Here is a 15,276-nt window from a genome sequence, read left to right as displayed (position 1 = left end):
GCCACCTTGCTGGAACAAGGCCCACAGGAACTCACAGGCACCTATCTTCTCCCCCATCTTTGGAGGTGCTACTGTAGAACTTTTCCCTCCAGGAAATCCTTACCTGTTCCATGCCCTCATAGCAGCAGAGCTGGGTCAGGATTAGGATCAGTACCTTGAGAACAATTGGAAAAGCCTCGCCATGACCTCCTCCTCTCCTCTTGTAGGCAGTAAGTCTTTATTCATCAGAGAATAGGAATTAAGAAAGAAAGTTTCATCCAGAGCTAGATAGCTCCTTAGTTGCGGCCAGTAAGTGAGGCTTGTTTGGGAGTTGCGGAGGACTTCTTCACTGGCGGTGGAGTACCTCAGTGAGGCCAAGGCAGAGTAGGAGAAGAGCAAGGATAGCATTTCCTAAAGGTGGAAGGCGATGAGGACACTTTCTTGGAAAGGGCTCAGTAGTGGGCAGGGACAGTATCCAGGGCTTCCTCAGGTTCCCGGGTGATGTCCACATTCTGAGGAGAGAGCGCAGGATCAATAGGAAGGAGACAGTAGTGCAGGGCCCCAACCTCCCCCCTGCCTCTTGTCCTCATTGCCAGGCTCCCCTCTTTCAGCCAGGCTCAGATCCTGACCCTCAGGTAGGCCTGGGGGAATCTCAGCCTGAGGCCTTTTTGGCAGGAATTGCCCCAGCCCTGTATCTCCATAGTGCCTTGGGTCTGGGCTGTGGTTTCCACATTTCTGGGTGCTGGTTGCTCCCTCTGTTGGTGCAAAACACGCAGGCTTCGTGGGGTTGGGGCAGCCTTTCTGTGGATAAGGTGCTTTCACCATGTGCTGTGTCCACAGCCAGCTTGGGCCATGGAGTCCCCCACCTACCTCAGGCTTCTCCCGGTGTGTGTTCACGGCTTCCACATTCAGGTAGATGGACTCCACTTTGCAGCCTTGGAAAAGAACAATCCATCTGTCCATAAGCCCCCAAGGTAGGCACAGGTCTTCCCTGAGGTATCACCTCCCCCGCATCACCAGCCACACCCCCAGCTTCATACTGTGTACAGATCATGACTCGCCTGTACAGAGGAGAATTTAGACAGCTGTGTGATGTGTGGGGAAGACACCAGGCCTAAGAGGCAGCCAACAGGGCATCCTGTCACCTCTGCCCCTAATAGTCTTAGTTCTGTGAGCTTCAGTTGCTCATTTGTAAATGGGGATGGAGATGAGAGATGAACTCTGGCTGCCCACAGCTCTCAAGGTCTGCAGGACAGCAGTCTCATCTATGTATTATTGATGTAGCTCTGCGGATCCTCCAAGCCGTGTTAGGTGGTGAAGAGGTGGAAGAGTCCTGGGGCCACTGCCTTGGGCGATCAGTGCCAGGCAAAGTTTATCTGGAGGACAGTGTGGTTGTGGCAACACCAGGAGTATGGAAGGTCACGTGGGAGTTCTAGGGAACCTGAAGACGGAGGAGGGTGCATCACTGGGGCTTGGGGCTGACAGAGGGGGCCTAATGCCTGTGGAAGCTCCCTTAGCTTCATCCCTGTGGACTGCACCTTACTCCAGGCTTCAGTAGGTCATCTGCCCTGTTTGCACCCCAGAATAGATTTGATTCTGTCCCTCCCCTGTTCATGAACCTTTCATAGCTAATGTACCAAGCAAGAGCCTAAACTGCCCAGGCTGGTCTTTGTGCTCTTTCTCCAATACGGCCCTAACCTACAATTTTCCTCTGGTCCCCTTTGGGGAATCCCCCTTCCACAGCTTGGTGCTCTGTGCTGGGCGCTCTGGCAGAGACACAGAAAGTCAGCGCCATCCCCAGATTTAGAAGCCATCCTACTCTTTCCCTGTTATCCTACTACCATCAGTCCCACCCCCACCACCCACCCAGGGAACCTCCTGCAGGACACCCACCCAGAAAACCTCCTGCAGGACACCCACCCAGGGAACCTCCTGCAGGACACCCACCCAGGGAACCTCCTGCAGGACTCTTCTTGGCAAATGGTAGGCAAATGGTAGGCACTAGGGCCATGCTCATAGCCTCTAAATGCCTGTCCTTGAATCAGGGTGGGAGTACTTACCATAAGCCACAGGAGTGAGTTTCAGCACTGTGTGCAGAGGGCACTTGAGATATGGAAGCTCATCTAGAAAGGAACGGGAAGCAGCCCTCAGAGGCAGGGTGCTGGCCAGGACACAGCCTCCCCAGGCCCCCAGGCTTGCTGGATGCTCCCCGTTTCATGTCCCCTTGCCGTGGTGGGGCCTCACCAGGGGCCTACTCCCCCCAACCCTGCAGGGGCAGCGCTCAGAGCAGCTGGGAAGAGAGGAGGAGAGCAGGGAGGCAGGAATGCCCTGGAAAATGGTGGTAGACTGGACTGCGTGTCCTGCAGGAGGGTCAGGCCGGCCACCCTGGAGACAGCCACCACCTCACAGGGCCAACAGGAGACCCAGGCAGGCTTCTCTCCCGCCCCAAGGCTGGGGCCTTCCGCAGACCCCACACCACAAAGGCCCACAGTTCACGTCAGCAAGTGTTTTCTGAGGCCCTGCTGTGGCAGTGGACAGCACCCACAGCCTTCTCCCAGTCTGGCCTGCTCCCTCTGATCACTCCTGCCCCAGGCCTGGCGATGGACGAGCATTTGTCCATCACTTGTATCCAGTTATTGACATTATGCATAAAGTTGTTCTGAATATTCATGTGCAATTTCTTGTCTGGGCCTATGATTCCATTTCTCGGGCAAGCCCGAGAGGTGGGGGCAGTAAGCCCATTTCATGGTCTCAGCCAACTGAGGCTCTGAGAGGGAAAATGCTCTCTGCAAGTCACACAGCCAGGAAGCAGCAGAGCAAGGACTTGAACCTGGGACCCTGTGACACCAGAATTCATGCACTGGCCCCTGCTGTCAACTGCCCCGGCCATCCAGGGGCTCGCAGTGTCCTGGGGGTGATACACCCACCTGCTAGGCAATCTCTCCTGATACCCACTCTCCCGCCCACCTGCACATAACACTCCCCATTTCCCTTCATTTTGCAGGATCACCACCCCTCATGGCTTCCCTGAACAGCAGGTTCCACTCTAGGTTTCTGAGGCCTGCCACTGCCCTCCCAGCCTCCTGAGACATTAGGTTGGCTGTTTTCCTTCCTGGGCATCCATCCTGCTGCTCCTCCTTGTTTTTGTCATCATCAGGCCCTGGGCCAACGGTGTTTTGCCCACTACCTCATGACACCCTTAAAGATAGACTGTACACCCTCCTTGTACACTTTAGGAAACAGACTCAGAGAAGGGAAGTGACTTGCCTGAGATCTCTGACCCAGCTCTGCCACTGCCTCCACTAGTGACCTTGCCCCAGCCTCTGCTCTCTCTGGTCTTCAGTGTTCCCATTTCATAGGACAGGATTGGACTAGATGTACTCTGAGGGTGCCCAAGCCCTGAGGTTCTGTGGGTCTGTATTCTCAGTCACATAATCTCTCTGGGCCTTGTTCCAGCATTCACCTGAGTAATAGGGTGGGTGGGTTGCGGGGGGTGAGAACATCTGTCCAGTGCTGCCTTGTCTGGCTCCCAGGACAGGTAGCCTGTGTGTAAAAAGCACTCTACACATATCTGAAAGGGGAAGTCCTCTGGCATGTACCTGGGATCAATGTCTATCCCTGACACTCTGAGCCCCATGACCCTGTGCCAGTCACTTCACCTCTCTGGGTCTCCATTTCCTCATCTGGACAATGGGAGTTACAGCACCTGCCTCATGGTCTCAAAACATTGCCTCGAAAAGTAGAGATGTGAACACAGAGAAATCTACCAGTGCAAGGACCCACACCACACATCCTATCACCTATTTCCAGTGAGGAAACTGAGGACTGGGCAGAGGAAATTCCTTATTTAATGTCAAGTTCTCAAGTGCCCTGGGTTCCAATTCTGGATGACTCCATATTACAGTGTTCTTTATTTTCAAACCAGCATTGTAGAAAAGATCCAAGACTGTAAAACATTGTAGACATTGAATATAATTTTGCATTGTTCTGAGACACCTTAAAAATATCCTGGAAATGCTAACATTTCAGCATCCACATTGGAAATGGAATCTCATGCCTGAAAGTGATATAACAGTTTTTTTGCCAGGCCAGCTGCCCCAGTTTGCAGTTCAGCCTATGTAGTCAGTGTGTAAATACTGTATAAATGCAATGCCTAGATATTTTTTAAAAATAAACTATCATTTGAAAAACAATTTAAAATGAAAACATCACTATCTTGGGGAAATTACCCCTATAGCAAGGACAGAAACTTGTAGTCAGGATCATGAAGCTACAAAAGGCCCCACTATCACCTGATGGTAGCATGCTTCAGAGAAATACTAGCTCATCTTTTCCAGATTGAGGCAGACTGTTAACGTTGGCTTTGAAAATGTTAGCTAAGAACAATACTAATAATAGCAGTTAACATATAGCCCATACAGTGTGTCATGATCTGTTCTAAATTTTTACTTATGTTACTTAAAATTCATTGTTATTCTCCCCATTTTACACAGGAGGACACTGAGGCCAGAGAGGTTAAAGTAATTTGTGAAAGGCAGTACAGCTAGTATGTGAAAGAGAAAGAATCTGAACCTAGGCATCCTTGTTCTAAATACTCTTCTCTTAACTACTAAGATATAGATATCTAATTGCTGGTGTCAGTGTCTCAAATACCATCAAACTTCCCCCAAACAGAGATGAGGGTAGTACCTGAACTTTTATCCAGGAAATAGGCCAGGAGGCACCGCATGACGGCCTGGTGGCAGATCACCAGTACATTCTCCTGTCGTTCTAGCTCCATTATCACTGGCTCCAGACGCTGAACCAGATCCTCATAGGACTAAATGTAAGAGAGATATTTGAGTGAGAAAGGGAGATGAGGCACATTTGCCCAGAGGGGAAGAACTCTAAACTAGGAATCAAGAACATTTGGTTCCAGTGCCAGTTCAATTGTTGACCCGGCAGTATGACCTTAGGCAACTCACTTCCTTCTTAGGGTCTTAGTTTCATTATCTGCTAAATGGGGGCTATCAATATAGTGGACTAAATAAGTGTACCAATACAGTGGACTAAATAACAATAACAACAATAAAACTCCCCACTGCAAATTGTCTTCTTAAGTGCACTGCTGACCTTTCACAAAAATAAAGAAAATTTTATAAATATAGGGCCCCAAAATGAAGAAAAACTGAAAAAAAAGTGATGTGGATGTAGAAGCCACAGCTGCCCTGGGGGCATTTGCCAATCATAGTAACTAAGAGTTTCGAGTTTTAAAAACCTTATAGAAGTAGAAGACAAGGCCTTGGGTGTGCACAAGGTGGGGAGTTGAGACTGAGACTCTCACATAAATCTGAGACCCTCAAAGGCCAAATCTTTACACTCTCAGCAAAAGTGCAAACTAGAAAAAGTTCCTTAACAAGCAAAAAGAAACAACAAGAAAATGTGTCTGTCTCTCCTTGGCTCTCAGGGGAAGTAAGTGAAAATCCTCCTGTAAGAATTTATAACCACCAGACTTCCCTCAGGTGAGCTGGTGATTCAGAGCTACACTACCCATGTGATTTGAATAATGTTATGCTGAGAGTTTAATAAAAAGTGATCCCAAGTCGTTAGCTCCCAGGACTGCTTAGAAGAAGCAAACGGAAATCTCTCTGGATTCTCTTAACTCAGGCTGTGTGAGATTCCCATAGATAAATTCTTGCCAAGCTGGAGCTCATATAACACACAAGGAAATAAGCTACCATGAGTGAGAATAAGCAGAAACAAGAAGAGAACCCTAAAAATTTAAGATAAGGGATGCCACAATATAAAATAAATATGTTTGAAACTTTTAAAGAAATAAAAAGTGGAATAAAACATGTAAGGAAGAAACAAGATGTTATCAAAAATGCGATGTAGATTTGAAAAAGAACTAAATAGAATTTCAGAAATAAAAAAATAGTCATTAAAATTGAAAACTCAGTGGATGGGGTAAGGAGCATATTAGATACTACTTAAGAAATAGTGACTGGAAGATAAAGCTGAAGAAATTACTCAGGATGCAGCAAAAGATACAAAGAGATAGAAAATAGGAAAGAAAAGTTAGGAGACATGAAGAATAGAGGCAGGAGTAACATACATCCAATTGTATTTCCAGAGGAAGATAATAGAATGTGAGAGATGAATTTTTAAAGATAAAATGTCTGAGAGTTTTCCAGACTTGATGAAGAATCCCAAGCCTCAGATTCGGGAAGTCTCACTAATCCCAAGCAATATATTAATAAATGAAAAGAAATTAACATCTAGACATATTAGAAGGAAACTTTAAAGCAACAATGATACAAAAACCTTAAAAGTAGCCAGAGAGAAAAGAAAACTAGACTGACAGCAGATTTCCTAGCCACAGTAGAAGCCAGAAGACAGTGAGGGTAATACTTTCAAAGTGCTGAGAGAAAACAACTGTCAACCTACAGTTTTTACCCAGCCAAGCATCACTAGGATTGAGGACCCCCTCCTACCAAGACATTTTTAAACAAAAAGAAGGGTGTGTTTACTCACTAAAAAAGCTTCTAAAGAAGATGGAAGGCCGGGCACAGTGGCTCACGCCTGTAATCCTAGCACTTTGGGAGGCTGAGGTGGGTGGATCACGAGGTCAGGAGATCGAGAACATCCTGGCTAACGCGGTGATACACCGTCTCTACTAAAAATACAAAAAAATTAGCCAGGTGTGGTGGCAGGCGCCTGTAGCCCCAGCTACTCGGAAGGCAGAGGCAGGAGAAAGGCGTGAACCCGGGAGGCGGAGCTTGCAGCGAGCCGAAATTGCGCCACTGCACTCCAGCCTGGGCGAAAGTGCAAGACTCCATCTCAAAAAAAAATAAAAAATAAAATAAATATAGTCATGCTGCTATAAAGACACATGCACACGTATGTTTATTGTGGCACTATTCACAATAGCAAAGACTTGGAATCAACCCAAATGTCCATCAGTGACAGACTGGATTAAGAAAATGTGGCACATATACACCATGGAATACTATGCAGCCATAAAAAAGGATGAGTTTGTGTCCTTTGTAGGGACATGGATGCAGCTGGAAACCATCATACTCAGCAAATCAGCGCAAGAACAGAAAACCAAATACCGCATGTTCTCACTCATAGGTGGGAATTGAATAATGAGATCACTTGGACACAGGAAGGGGAACATCACACACTGGGTCTTATTGTGGGGAGGGGGGAGGGGAGAGGGATAGCATTAGGAGATATACCTAATGTAAATGACGAGTTAATGGATGCAGCACACCAACATGGCACATGTATACATATGTAACAAACCTGCATGTTGTGCACATGTACCCTAGAACTTAAATAAAAAAAGGATATTATTATATCAAAGAGACATCTGCACTCCCATGTTTATTGCACTATTCATAATAGCCAAGACATGGAATCAACCTTAGGTGTCCAACAACAGATGACTAGATAAAGCAAAATTTGGTATATACACTCAATGGAATATTACTGAGCCATAAAAGAGAAATGAAATCCTGTCATTCTCAGCACCATGAATGGAACTCGAAGACATTATGTTAAGTGAAATAAGACAGGAACAGGAAGTTAAACACCACATGTTCTCATTCATATATGGAAGCTAAAAAAAAGTTGATCTCATAGAGGTAAAAAGTAGACCAGAGGATACTGGAGGCTGAGATGGGTAATGGTTGGGGGGAAAAAAGAGATTTGTTAAAGGGTATAAAATTAGAACTAGACAGGAAGAATATAATATGGTGTTCTATAGCACTGTAGGGTGACTATAGTTTATATTATAAGTTTCAAATAGTTAGAAGGAGGACATTGAATGTTCCCAACACAAAGAAATGATAAATGTTTGAGATCATGGATATGCTAATTACCCTGATGTGATTACTATACACTATATGTATCAAAACATCACTATGTACCTCCATAAAAATGTAAGATTGTTATGTGTCAATTTTTTTAAGTACATTAAATTAAATTTTTAAATGGGAGGGATATTAAACTAATAAATTAGAAAAATTACCAAAAAAAAACGAAAGTGCAAGACTCCATCTCAAAAATAAAATAAAATAAAATAAATGACTAAATAAATAAAAATAAAAATAAAAAAGAAAGATGGAAAATGAACTCAGAGGGAAGATTTGAGGTGCAAGGGGCAAGAATGATCAGAGGAATTGGTAAACATGTGGTTAAATCTAAATAAACATTGACTGCATACAATAATAACGACAACAGTAATAATTCACTTGGGGGTTAAGACCAAGTTTGACCTAAAATACAAACAACATGTAAATTAGGAGACACAGTGGCCAGAGTTTTAAAGTTCTTCTGTTGTTTAGGTAGAGGGTGGAGATATTGATTTTAGATTTTGTTAATACTGAATATTAAAATGCTAAGGGTTCGAGTTGGTTGCATAATAGCACTCAGCAAAGAATTATTATGAGTGGTCTTGAAATACATTTTGACCTTACATCCTTATTGAGATATCAACTAAAAATTGAAAGAATCACGATGAAAAATTTTTTAAATGTTAAGGGTAATCTCTAAATGAATGGAAACAAATTATATAACTTAAATATGGATATAAAAACTTTATCAATCCAAAAGAGGGCAGGAAAAGAGAAAAAACTAAGCAGAGAACTCAAGACAAGATAATAGTAATAAACTAAAAAAGTTAGTAATTACAATAAAAGTGAATATACCAAACTTACCATTCAAAAGACATATATTTTCAGTTTGGATTAAAAACAACGAAACCCAACTGTAAGTTGTTTATAAGAGACACAAAACAAAGATACAGAGGGAAGTTGAAAGTAAATGAATAGCTAAAAGTGAACTAGGTAAGTAGTCACCAGAAGTCACTGAATCTTGTACAACTATATTAATGTCAGATAAAATACGTTTTTAGGCAAAAAGGATTATCGGGAAGAAAGAGGTTTGGTCCTATGTAATGATAAAATGTGCAATTCATTGAGAAAACATAATTGCTTTAATATTGTATACCTCTAATAACACAGCCTCTAAATACCTAAAGGAAAATGAGGTCAAATTAAGATGAATTTTATAATGTCATCTCTGAGGGTGAAGAGAAAAAATGTGAAAGTGTTGTATAACTGAATAGAATATCTATTGTTTTATCTTCCCAGATGTCCTTCTTTTCTAATAACTTTTCCCAGCAATTTATATTAGAAATAAAGTGTGACTAATAAATGCTCTAAAATGTGGAACTGGCTAAGTGGAGGCTTGATCAAATGCAATGAGCATTCATCTCATATGGGGATAGGGAACTGATGGTCTGGTTCATGTAGTGGCAAAGAAGTTGATTAAATTATTAGCCATTGTCTCTTGGGACAATGCCAACTGCCCAGAGAGACTGGAGCTTTAGGCAACTTGGCAACAAAATATCAGGAAATCAGAGTATGTTGAACTATTTAAAGTGTCTTCATGAAGGGATACCAGAGACAAGGTCCAGGATAAAGTGAGCACTTCCGAAGCAGAAAGAGAATAAGCAAGAAAATTATGTAGCTTTTAAAAGAAAGGGATGGATCTGTTGCCTATAGCCAAGAATCTAAAACAACCAAGGGCCAGATAATCATGTGCCTTGTGGGATGGCAGCTGCTGCAAGATATGCTTACTCTGTTTCTAGAGCTGTCTAGACAACTGTGGAATCCTGGCAGTTGCAATGAAGACACTGGGGAGTAGTCCTAGGCATTAGGCCACCCCCCAAACCTTACCTCTCCTTTGGGATAGCGGTAGCGATATTTATCTTGGTCTCGCAGTGCAAATTCTTCAGGGTAATGTTCCTGGATTTCTTCATAGGTCATCTCCTCACAGACACCCTGAGAAAAAGTATTTGGGGGCAAAAGTATTCACAAGATGAAATTCCACAGAGTCTTTGCCATAATTCTTCGATGATTGTGGAACAGTAGCGCATGAGCACCTGGGTCTCTGTGAACATAGCTTTGGGTCTGTGCCTGTTATCTATAAGTGTGTCTGTGTGTGTGTGTGTCTGTGTGTGTGTGTTTGTGTGTGTGTATAAGGTGTGCGGCTGTGTGGATGTGACAGTGAGTGTATGTGGATAGATGTGTTCAGGCTGAGTGTATGATGTTTTTCTATGATTGTACAGATAGGTCTGCAGGTGTACATTATACATATAAGTATGTATTTTTATAAAAATATGGGCATAAGAATTTGTGGCTGTGTTTACAAGTCTGTGTGGAGCATGCTTATGTACTTGTGGTATGTTTAAGGACTTATGCCTCGTGTTTGTGTATTTGTCTCAGCATATGTTGTGTGCTTGCGTGTGTGTTTGTGTGTGTGTGTGTGTACAGGGTGTCTAAGCATTGGAGAATGTGTCCATGTGGTCTTTCCATGCAGGTCTCAGTGTGTCTGTGGCATGTGTGTCTGTTAATGTATATGTCCCTCATTATGTCTCTGGTGTATATGTGAGAGTTATCTGTGTGCCTGTGTCTGAAGACCTCTACTTTGGGAACTCTGGCAGATAAACAGGCATCCACAGACATCTCAGACAAGAAAAATTAATAAATTCCTAATGGTTTCAGAGTGGATTTGGGGGAGATACACTCTCCTCACTCAAAAAAGGAATTGAGTCCTCAGAAAATGAGTTCCTAAGGTGCTTATGAGAGATTCCAAGTCTACTGAGAAACTCCCAGAGGTGAGGTGACTACTGCTCGTGGTGGAAAGTTATGTTGGGTTTCTAAGGTTTCCTTTTGGGTATGTGGATTCCAATTAAATCTCCCTGTAGGGGGCCAGCGGCCTCTGGTTGTTGTCTACTGGGCCCATCTACCATGCCCCCATCAGGGGTGAGGAAGTGAACCCCTACCCCAACCCACAAACATCTCTGCAGTGTGAAACTTCTCCAACCCACACTGCCCATGGAAGAAAGTGCACCCTACTGGGTACATGAGGTCCTTCCAGATTGGCTTCAACTTTCTATTCTGAGGAGTACTAGGAGCCTGTTGCCTATAGAAATGGTCATTGACTCATTATTGAGTCAAATTGCTTAACCTCTCCAAATTTTACTTTCCTTGTCTGCAAAATGTGGAGAATTAGAACTACTTCATAGAAGTGTTTTGAATACTGGAAAAATGTAAATAAAATATATTAGTATAGAATATGCAAGGGACATTTTAAAGACTCAATCATTAGAATCAAGTATTAATATTTTATTAATCATGGAAAATAAACCAGAAACTTAAATTCTTGCTTTATCATCATCCTAAATTCTTGCTTCTTCCTCACTCACCCCTCATAGCCAATTTCTGAGATTCCACCTCCTAAATCTCTCTCAAATCGATTCCTTTTTTCTTCCCTCTCCATTTGTACTACTACAACCTTAGCATTTCAACACATCCAATCAACCTCTTTGTTTATGAAGTTCCCTATCCCTGTCTCTCTGCCTGGAATGTCATTCTTGATCCTTTCTATTTGGTTCACTGTTACTCAAACCTGAGGCTTCAGCTAGGTATCACTTCTTCCAGGTAGATCTTGGCTGAGTTAGGTGTCCTGCCCCAATTTCTATGTACCCATAGTCTTGCCTATCAGAGCCTGTATCACACATGCTGTTCTCTATTTCTCTGTTTATTCCTCTGTCTACCCTATTTAGCCTGAAAATTCAGTGAAGACAGGAATGAATTAGATCAATTTCCACCTCCAGCATCACTCCAAAACCTGAAATAAGGAGGGTTTCAATAAATGTTTACACCACATGTGGACCAGAAATAAGAAGCCACCAAACTTATGATGAAGAAATTTCATATTTGCTTGCATATATTTTATAGCAAATGTATGTGGTATACAGAACAATGCTGTATAGCCCTTTTCTAGCTATGTGTATTTCTGTACCTCTATATTTATATACACATATGTATGAATGTACACACACATACGTGTCTGTTTCTATAGAGGCATATCTAGCAGGCAAGTAAGTTAACCTACCCACACGCAAGTTATTTACACAAGTGGTGAAGCTTTTATGTTGATGCCTAACAATCATAACCTGTGCGCTGCTGCCCAGTGCCATTGTACCTACAGTGCAGGTGAACAATGGAGAGGAAACAGTTCCTTTCTCAAAGAGCTCATGGAAGAACCTGACCCTGAAGAGAGATTGCTATACCACCAGGGTTGGGTCCTTCATGTCTCCCTCTTCCTCATCCCTTACAGCCAGTGCACCATCAAGCCCTGCTGATTCCACCTTAAATTTTTTTTTTGAGACAGGGCCTTGCTTGTCACTCAGGCTGGAGTGCAGTGGCATGATCACAGCTCACTGCAGCCTCAACCTCCCAGGCTCAAACAATCTTCCTATCTCAGCCGCCTGAGTAGCTGAGGTCACAGGCATGCACCACCACACCCAGCCAATTTTCAAATTGTTTGTAGAGATGGGGTTTTACTATGTTGCTCAGGCTGGTCTCCAACTCCAGGGCTCAAGTGATCCTCCCACCTAGGCCTCCCAAAGTGCTGGGATTACAGGCATGAGCCACTGCACCTGACCTGATTCCACCTTTGAAACATTCCCAAAGTCCTTCACTTCATCTCCAATGCCACTACTCTGGTCCAATATGCCCCCACCTCTTACCAGACTAATGCAATCAACTTCTTACTGGTCTACATGTTCATTCTGGCCTTCTTCCCACCAAGTTTCCACACATGCCCAGAGTGGGCTTTCTTTAAAAATGTGCATCACAGTCAGACTACTCCTACTTGATGTGGACCCCATCAATGGCATCTCATTGTTGTTAGGGCAGCATTTGAATCCCTCAACATGAACTATAAAGCCTGGTGGCCTGGCTTCCTTTCAAGCCTCATCTCCCTTTTCTCCAGATCTCACTATTGCTGTCCCAGCCTCTGTGCTATTCTTTCCTTCAGTTCCCTGAACTTGCCATGCTCTCTTCTTATCTCTGGGTCTTCACATGAGCTATTTTCTGTCTCTGAATTAAATTTATTTCCCCACTCCCCAGACCATTTTGCCTCCTTCTTATGTCACCTCTAGCTTCCTCCAAGAAGCTTTCCTTGTAAATCTCCCACCACCAAGTTGAGTCAGGAGCACCCTCACCCTCTGATCCTCCATAATCCCTTCTACTTCTCCTCTCATAGCCCTTTGTCACACTGAGATGTAATGTCCTATTTACTGTCTGTCTTTAGGATGAGGGCAGAGACTTTGTCTATTCTGGCCTTCACTGGATCCCCAAGACATAGAATAAGGTCTGGCACATGGCTAGTTGTCAAAAAAGTTTGTTGAATTAATTAGGCTCCCCATAGGGGCTGGAGCAGAGGCAACCCAGGGGATAATCCCAGACTCAAGTCACCCCCTCCACACAGGAGATTCACCCCATGCATCTCACCGCATCAATCTCATTCAGGGCCTTCCACTGCTCATAGGGGACACCCAGGGCCTCAGCTGTCTGGATGGTCCTCTTCATGTGACTGGTCCACACCTTCAGGGAGCTGATGCCCTGGGACTGAATGAAGTTGGCCAGGGCATAGGCATACTAGTGCGTGGGGATGCAGAGGAGGAGAGAAGGGGAAAAGGAGAGGTGAGAGAGAGCAGGGTGGCCATAAGAACAAGCTCAGATCTGCCACAAATTAAGTGGTGATGAACAAGCAGAGCAAAGAGTTTAAATGTTCCAAATTTATAAAAAGTCATACTCTTTCCCATGTGATGGTAGGCCAAAGGAATAGAAAAGAGCATGAGTGAGAGAGAGAGAGAGAGAGAGAGAGAGAGAGAGAGTGCATGTGTGCGCGCGCGCTCTTTGATGATTGCTCACCAAAGCCCCTACTTGGTTATTCATTCATTCAAACAGGCCCACCTCTAATATTTGTGGAGCCTGGGACAAGAGTACCAATGGAGGCACTCCATGCACAGTCTATCTCTCCATTTCTGGCTCTATCCTGCACTTCTATGTGCCTTTAGTATATGCTTGTGGATAACCAAGTCACACGACTGAGTTCTGTCCACATTTCCACCTCCACTGATCCCCATGCTCCACAAACAGCAACCCCTTGGTCGTGTTATATGGCCTGACCTCAGGTGGACAGACTCTGGGATAGGCCCATGTAGGCACTGAAAGCAGACTCTAGACAACAAGGGCAAAGAATTCTAGGGTTGGGGGTACCAGAGTATGGACTGGAAGTAGGGGTTGTGGCATTTGGGAGACTTTACTTTTTGACACTGTGAACACTTATCGCTTAAGCAGGGTTCCTGGTACCCAGGTTCTAGGGACATTCACACATGTATTGAGTGTTCATGGCCCTGTGCTGGGTGCTGGGGTGTTCTTGTTCTCCAGACATGGCCAGTCCAGTGAGGGAAACACTGGCAGCACCGAGGGGAACCATAAAGGGCTGTGGGAGCCCAGAGGAGCTAGTGATTTCCTCCTCTGTGTATAGGTGTGTTGTTAACCACTGATGGCATGTGTTAGGAACATCTGCACGGGTGCATAGGTCCAGGCACACATTTTTATATGCAGATATAGGTGTTTCATACATACATTTCATTATGGAAATGAGTCAGGAGTCAGTATGCTCCGGTGGAAGGAGCCCTTGACAGGGAGGTAGGAGCCATAGGTTAAACTCCCTCAGCACCCTTACATGGTCCCTTGTGCCGTCAGACACATCCCTGCCCCTCCCTGGCCTCATATCCAAAGAGCACCGGCTCACCTGGCCTGCTGTCTGGGGGCTGCACTTCAGATAGTGGATGGGGAGTACCCCGACCACAGCCTGGTACACAGTGGGTGCTGCACAAGTGAGAGCTATCTCGACAGGGAGGTGCTTTGTAAACTGGGCCTGGTGCTCTGTGAGAAGCATGAAGGTGGCATCAGCTGTGTGCATGCACACACACACAGGTTTGTGTGCAGGGAGACATGCCCTGTGGAGACAGCCACGTGTCCAGCTGGGCTCCGAGCTGTGTGGGCAGGGCCAGGCTGGCTCCACCCAAGATGGCCCTGGCTGCAGGGGCTGCCATGGGCCGAGGTCACACCTCCAGCAGCCTATGACTCTGCTCTGAGGAGTGGGACATGAGGGAGTCACAGGTTAGAGTCTACCTTGAGGGGAGGCTGTCAGTCTGGAGGTAACAGAAAGGGAGACACCAGGGCGTGGCCATCCAGGGTAGTGCCTTGCCTGGGGCACCCCCCCATCTCCAGTGGGGGAGCTGAGGGCAGGTCAGTAGGCCCCGCTTTCAGCCCTGGCTCTGTCTCATCCTGGCCACCTGCCCTGGGGCTGCTCTCTGCTTCCTCATCCATAAACTGGTGGTAGGAATGCCCACCCCACAGACCTGTGGTGAAGATGAAATGA

General features: G+C 45.0%; 1 protein-coding gene across 3 annotated transcripts in view; it reads right to left on the bottom strand.

Moving 5' to 3' along the window:
- Positions 1 to 15,276, bottom strand: part of PFKFB1 (6-phosphofructo-2-kinase/fructose-2,6-biphosphatase 1) — a 69,595-nt gene continuing 54,319 nt past the window's right edge. For all 3 annotated transcript variants that reach the window (XM_025372498.1, XM_025372496.1, XM_025372497.1), the window contains 6 exons: positions 13,332 to 13,478; positions 9,705 to 9,809; positions 4,669 to 4,798; positions 2,040 to 2,102; positions 850 to 914; positions 1 to 491 (listed from right to left, as the gene is read on the bottom strand). In XM_025372498.1, coding sequence (XP_025228283.1) covers positions 432 to 491; positions 850 to 914; positions 2,040 to 2,102; positions 4,669 to 4,798; positions 9,705 to 9,809; positions 13,332 to 13,478 — 570 coding nt within the window. In that variant the 3' untranslated portion in view covers positions 1 to 431. The remainder of the gene's footprint in view (positions 492 to 849; positions 915 to 2,039; positions 2,103 to 4,668; positions 4,799 to 9,704; positions 9,810 to 13,331; positions 13,479 to 15,276) is intronic.

Source organism: Theropithecus gelada, chromosome X (genome assembly GCF_003255815.1).
Source record: "Theropithecus gelada isolate Dixy chromosome X, Tgel_1.0, whole genome shotgun sequence".
In the NCBI taxonomy this organism is placed as follows: Eukaryota; Metazoa; Chordata; class Mammalia; order Primates; family Cercopithecidae; genus Theropithecus; species Theropithecus gelada.
This window is presented reverse-complemented; position numbering and strand designations above follow the sequence as displayed.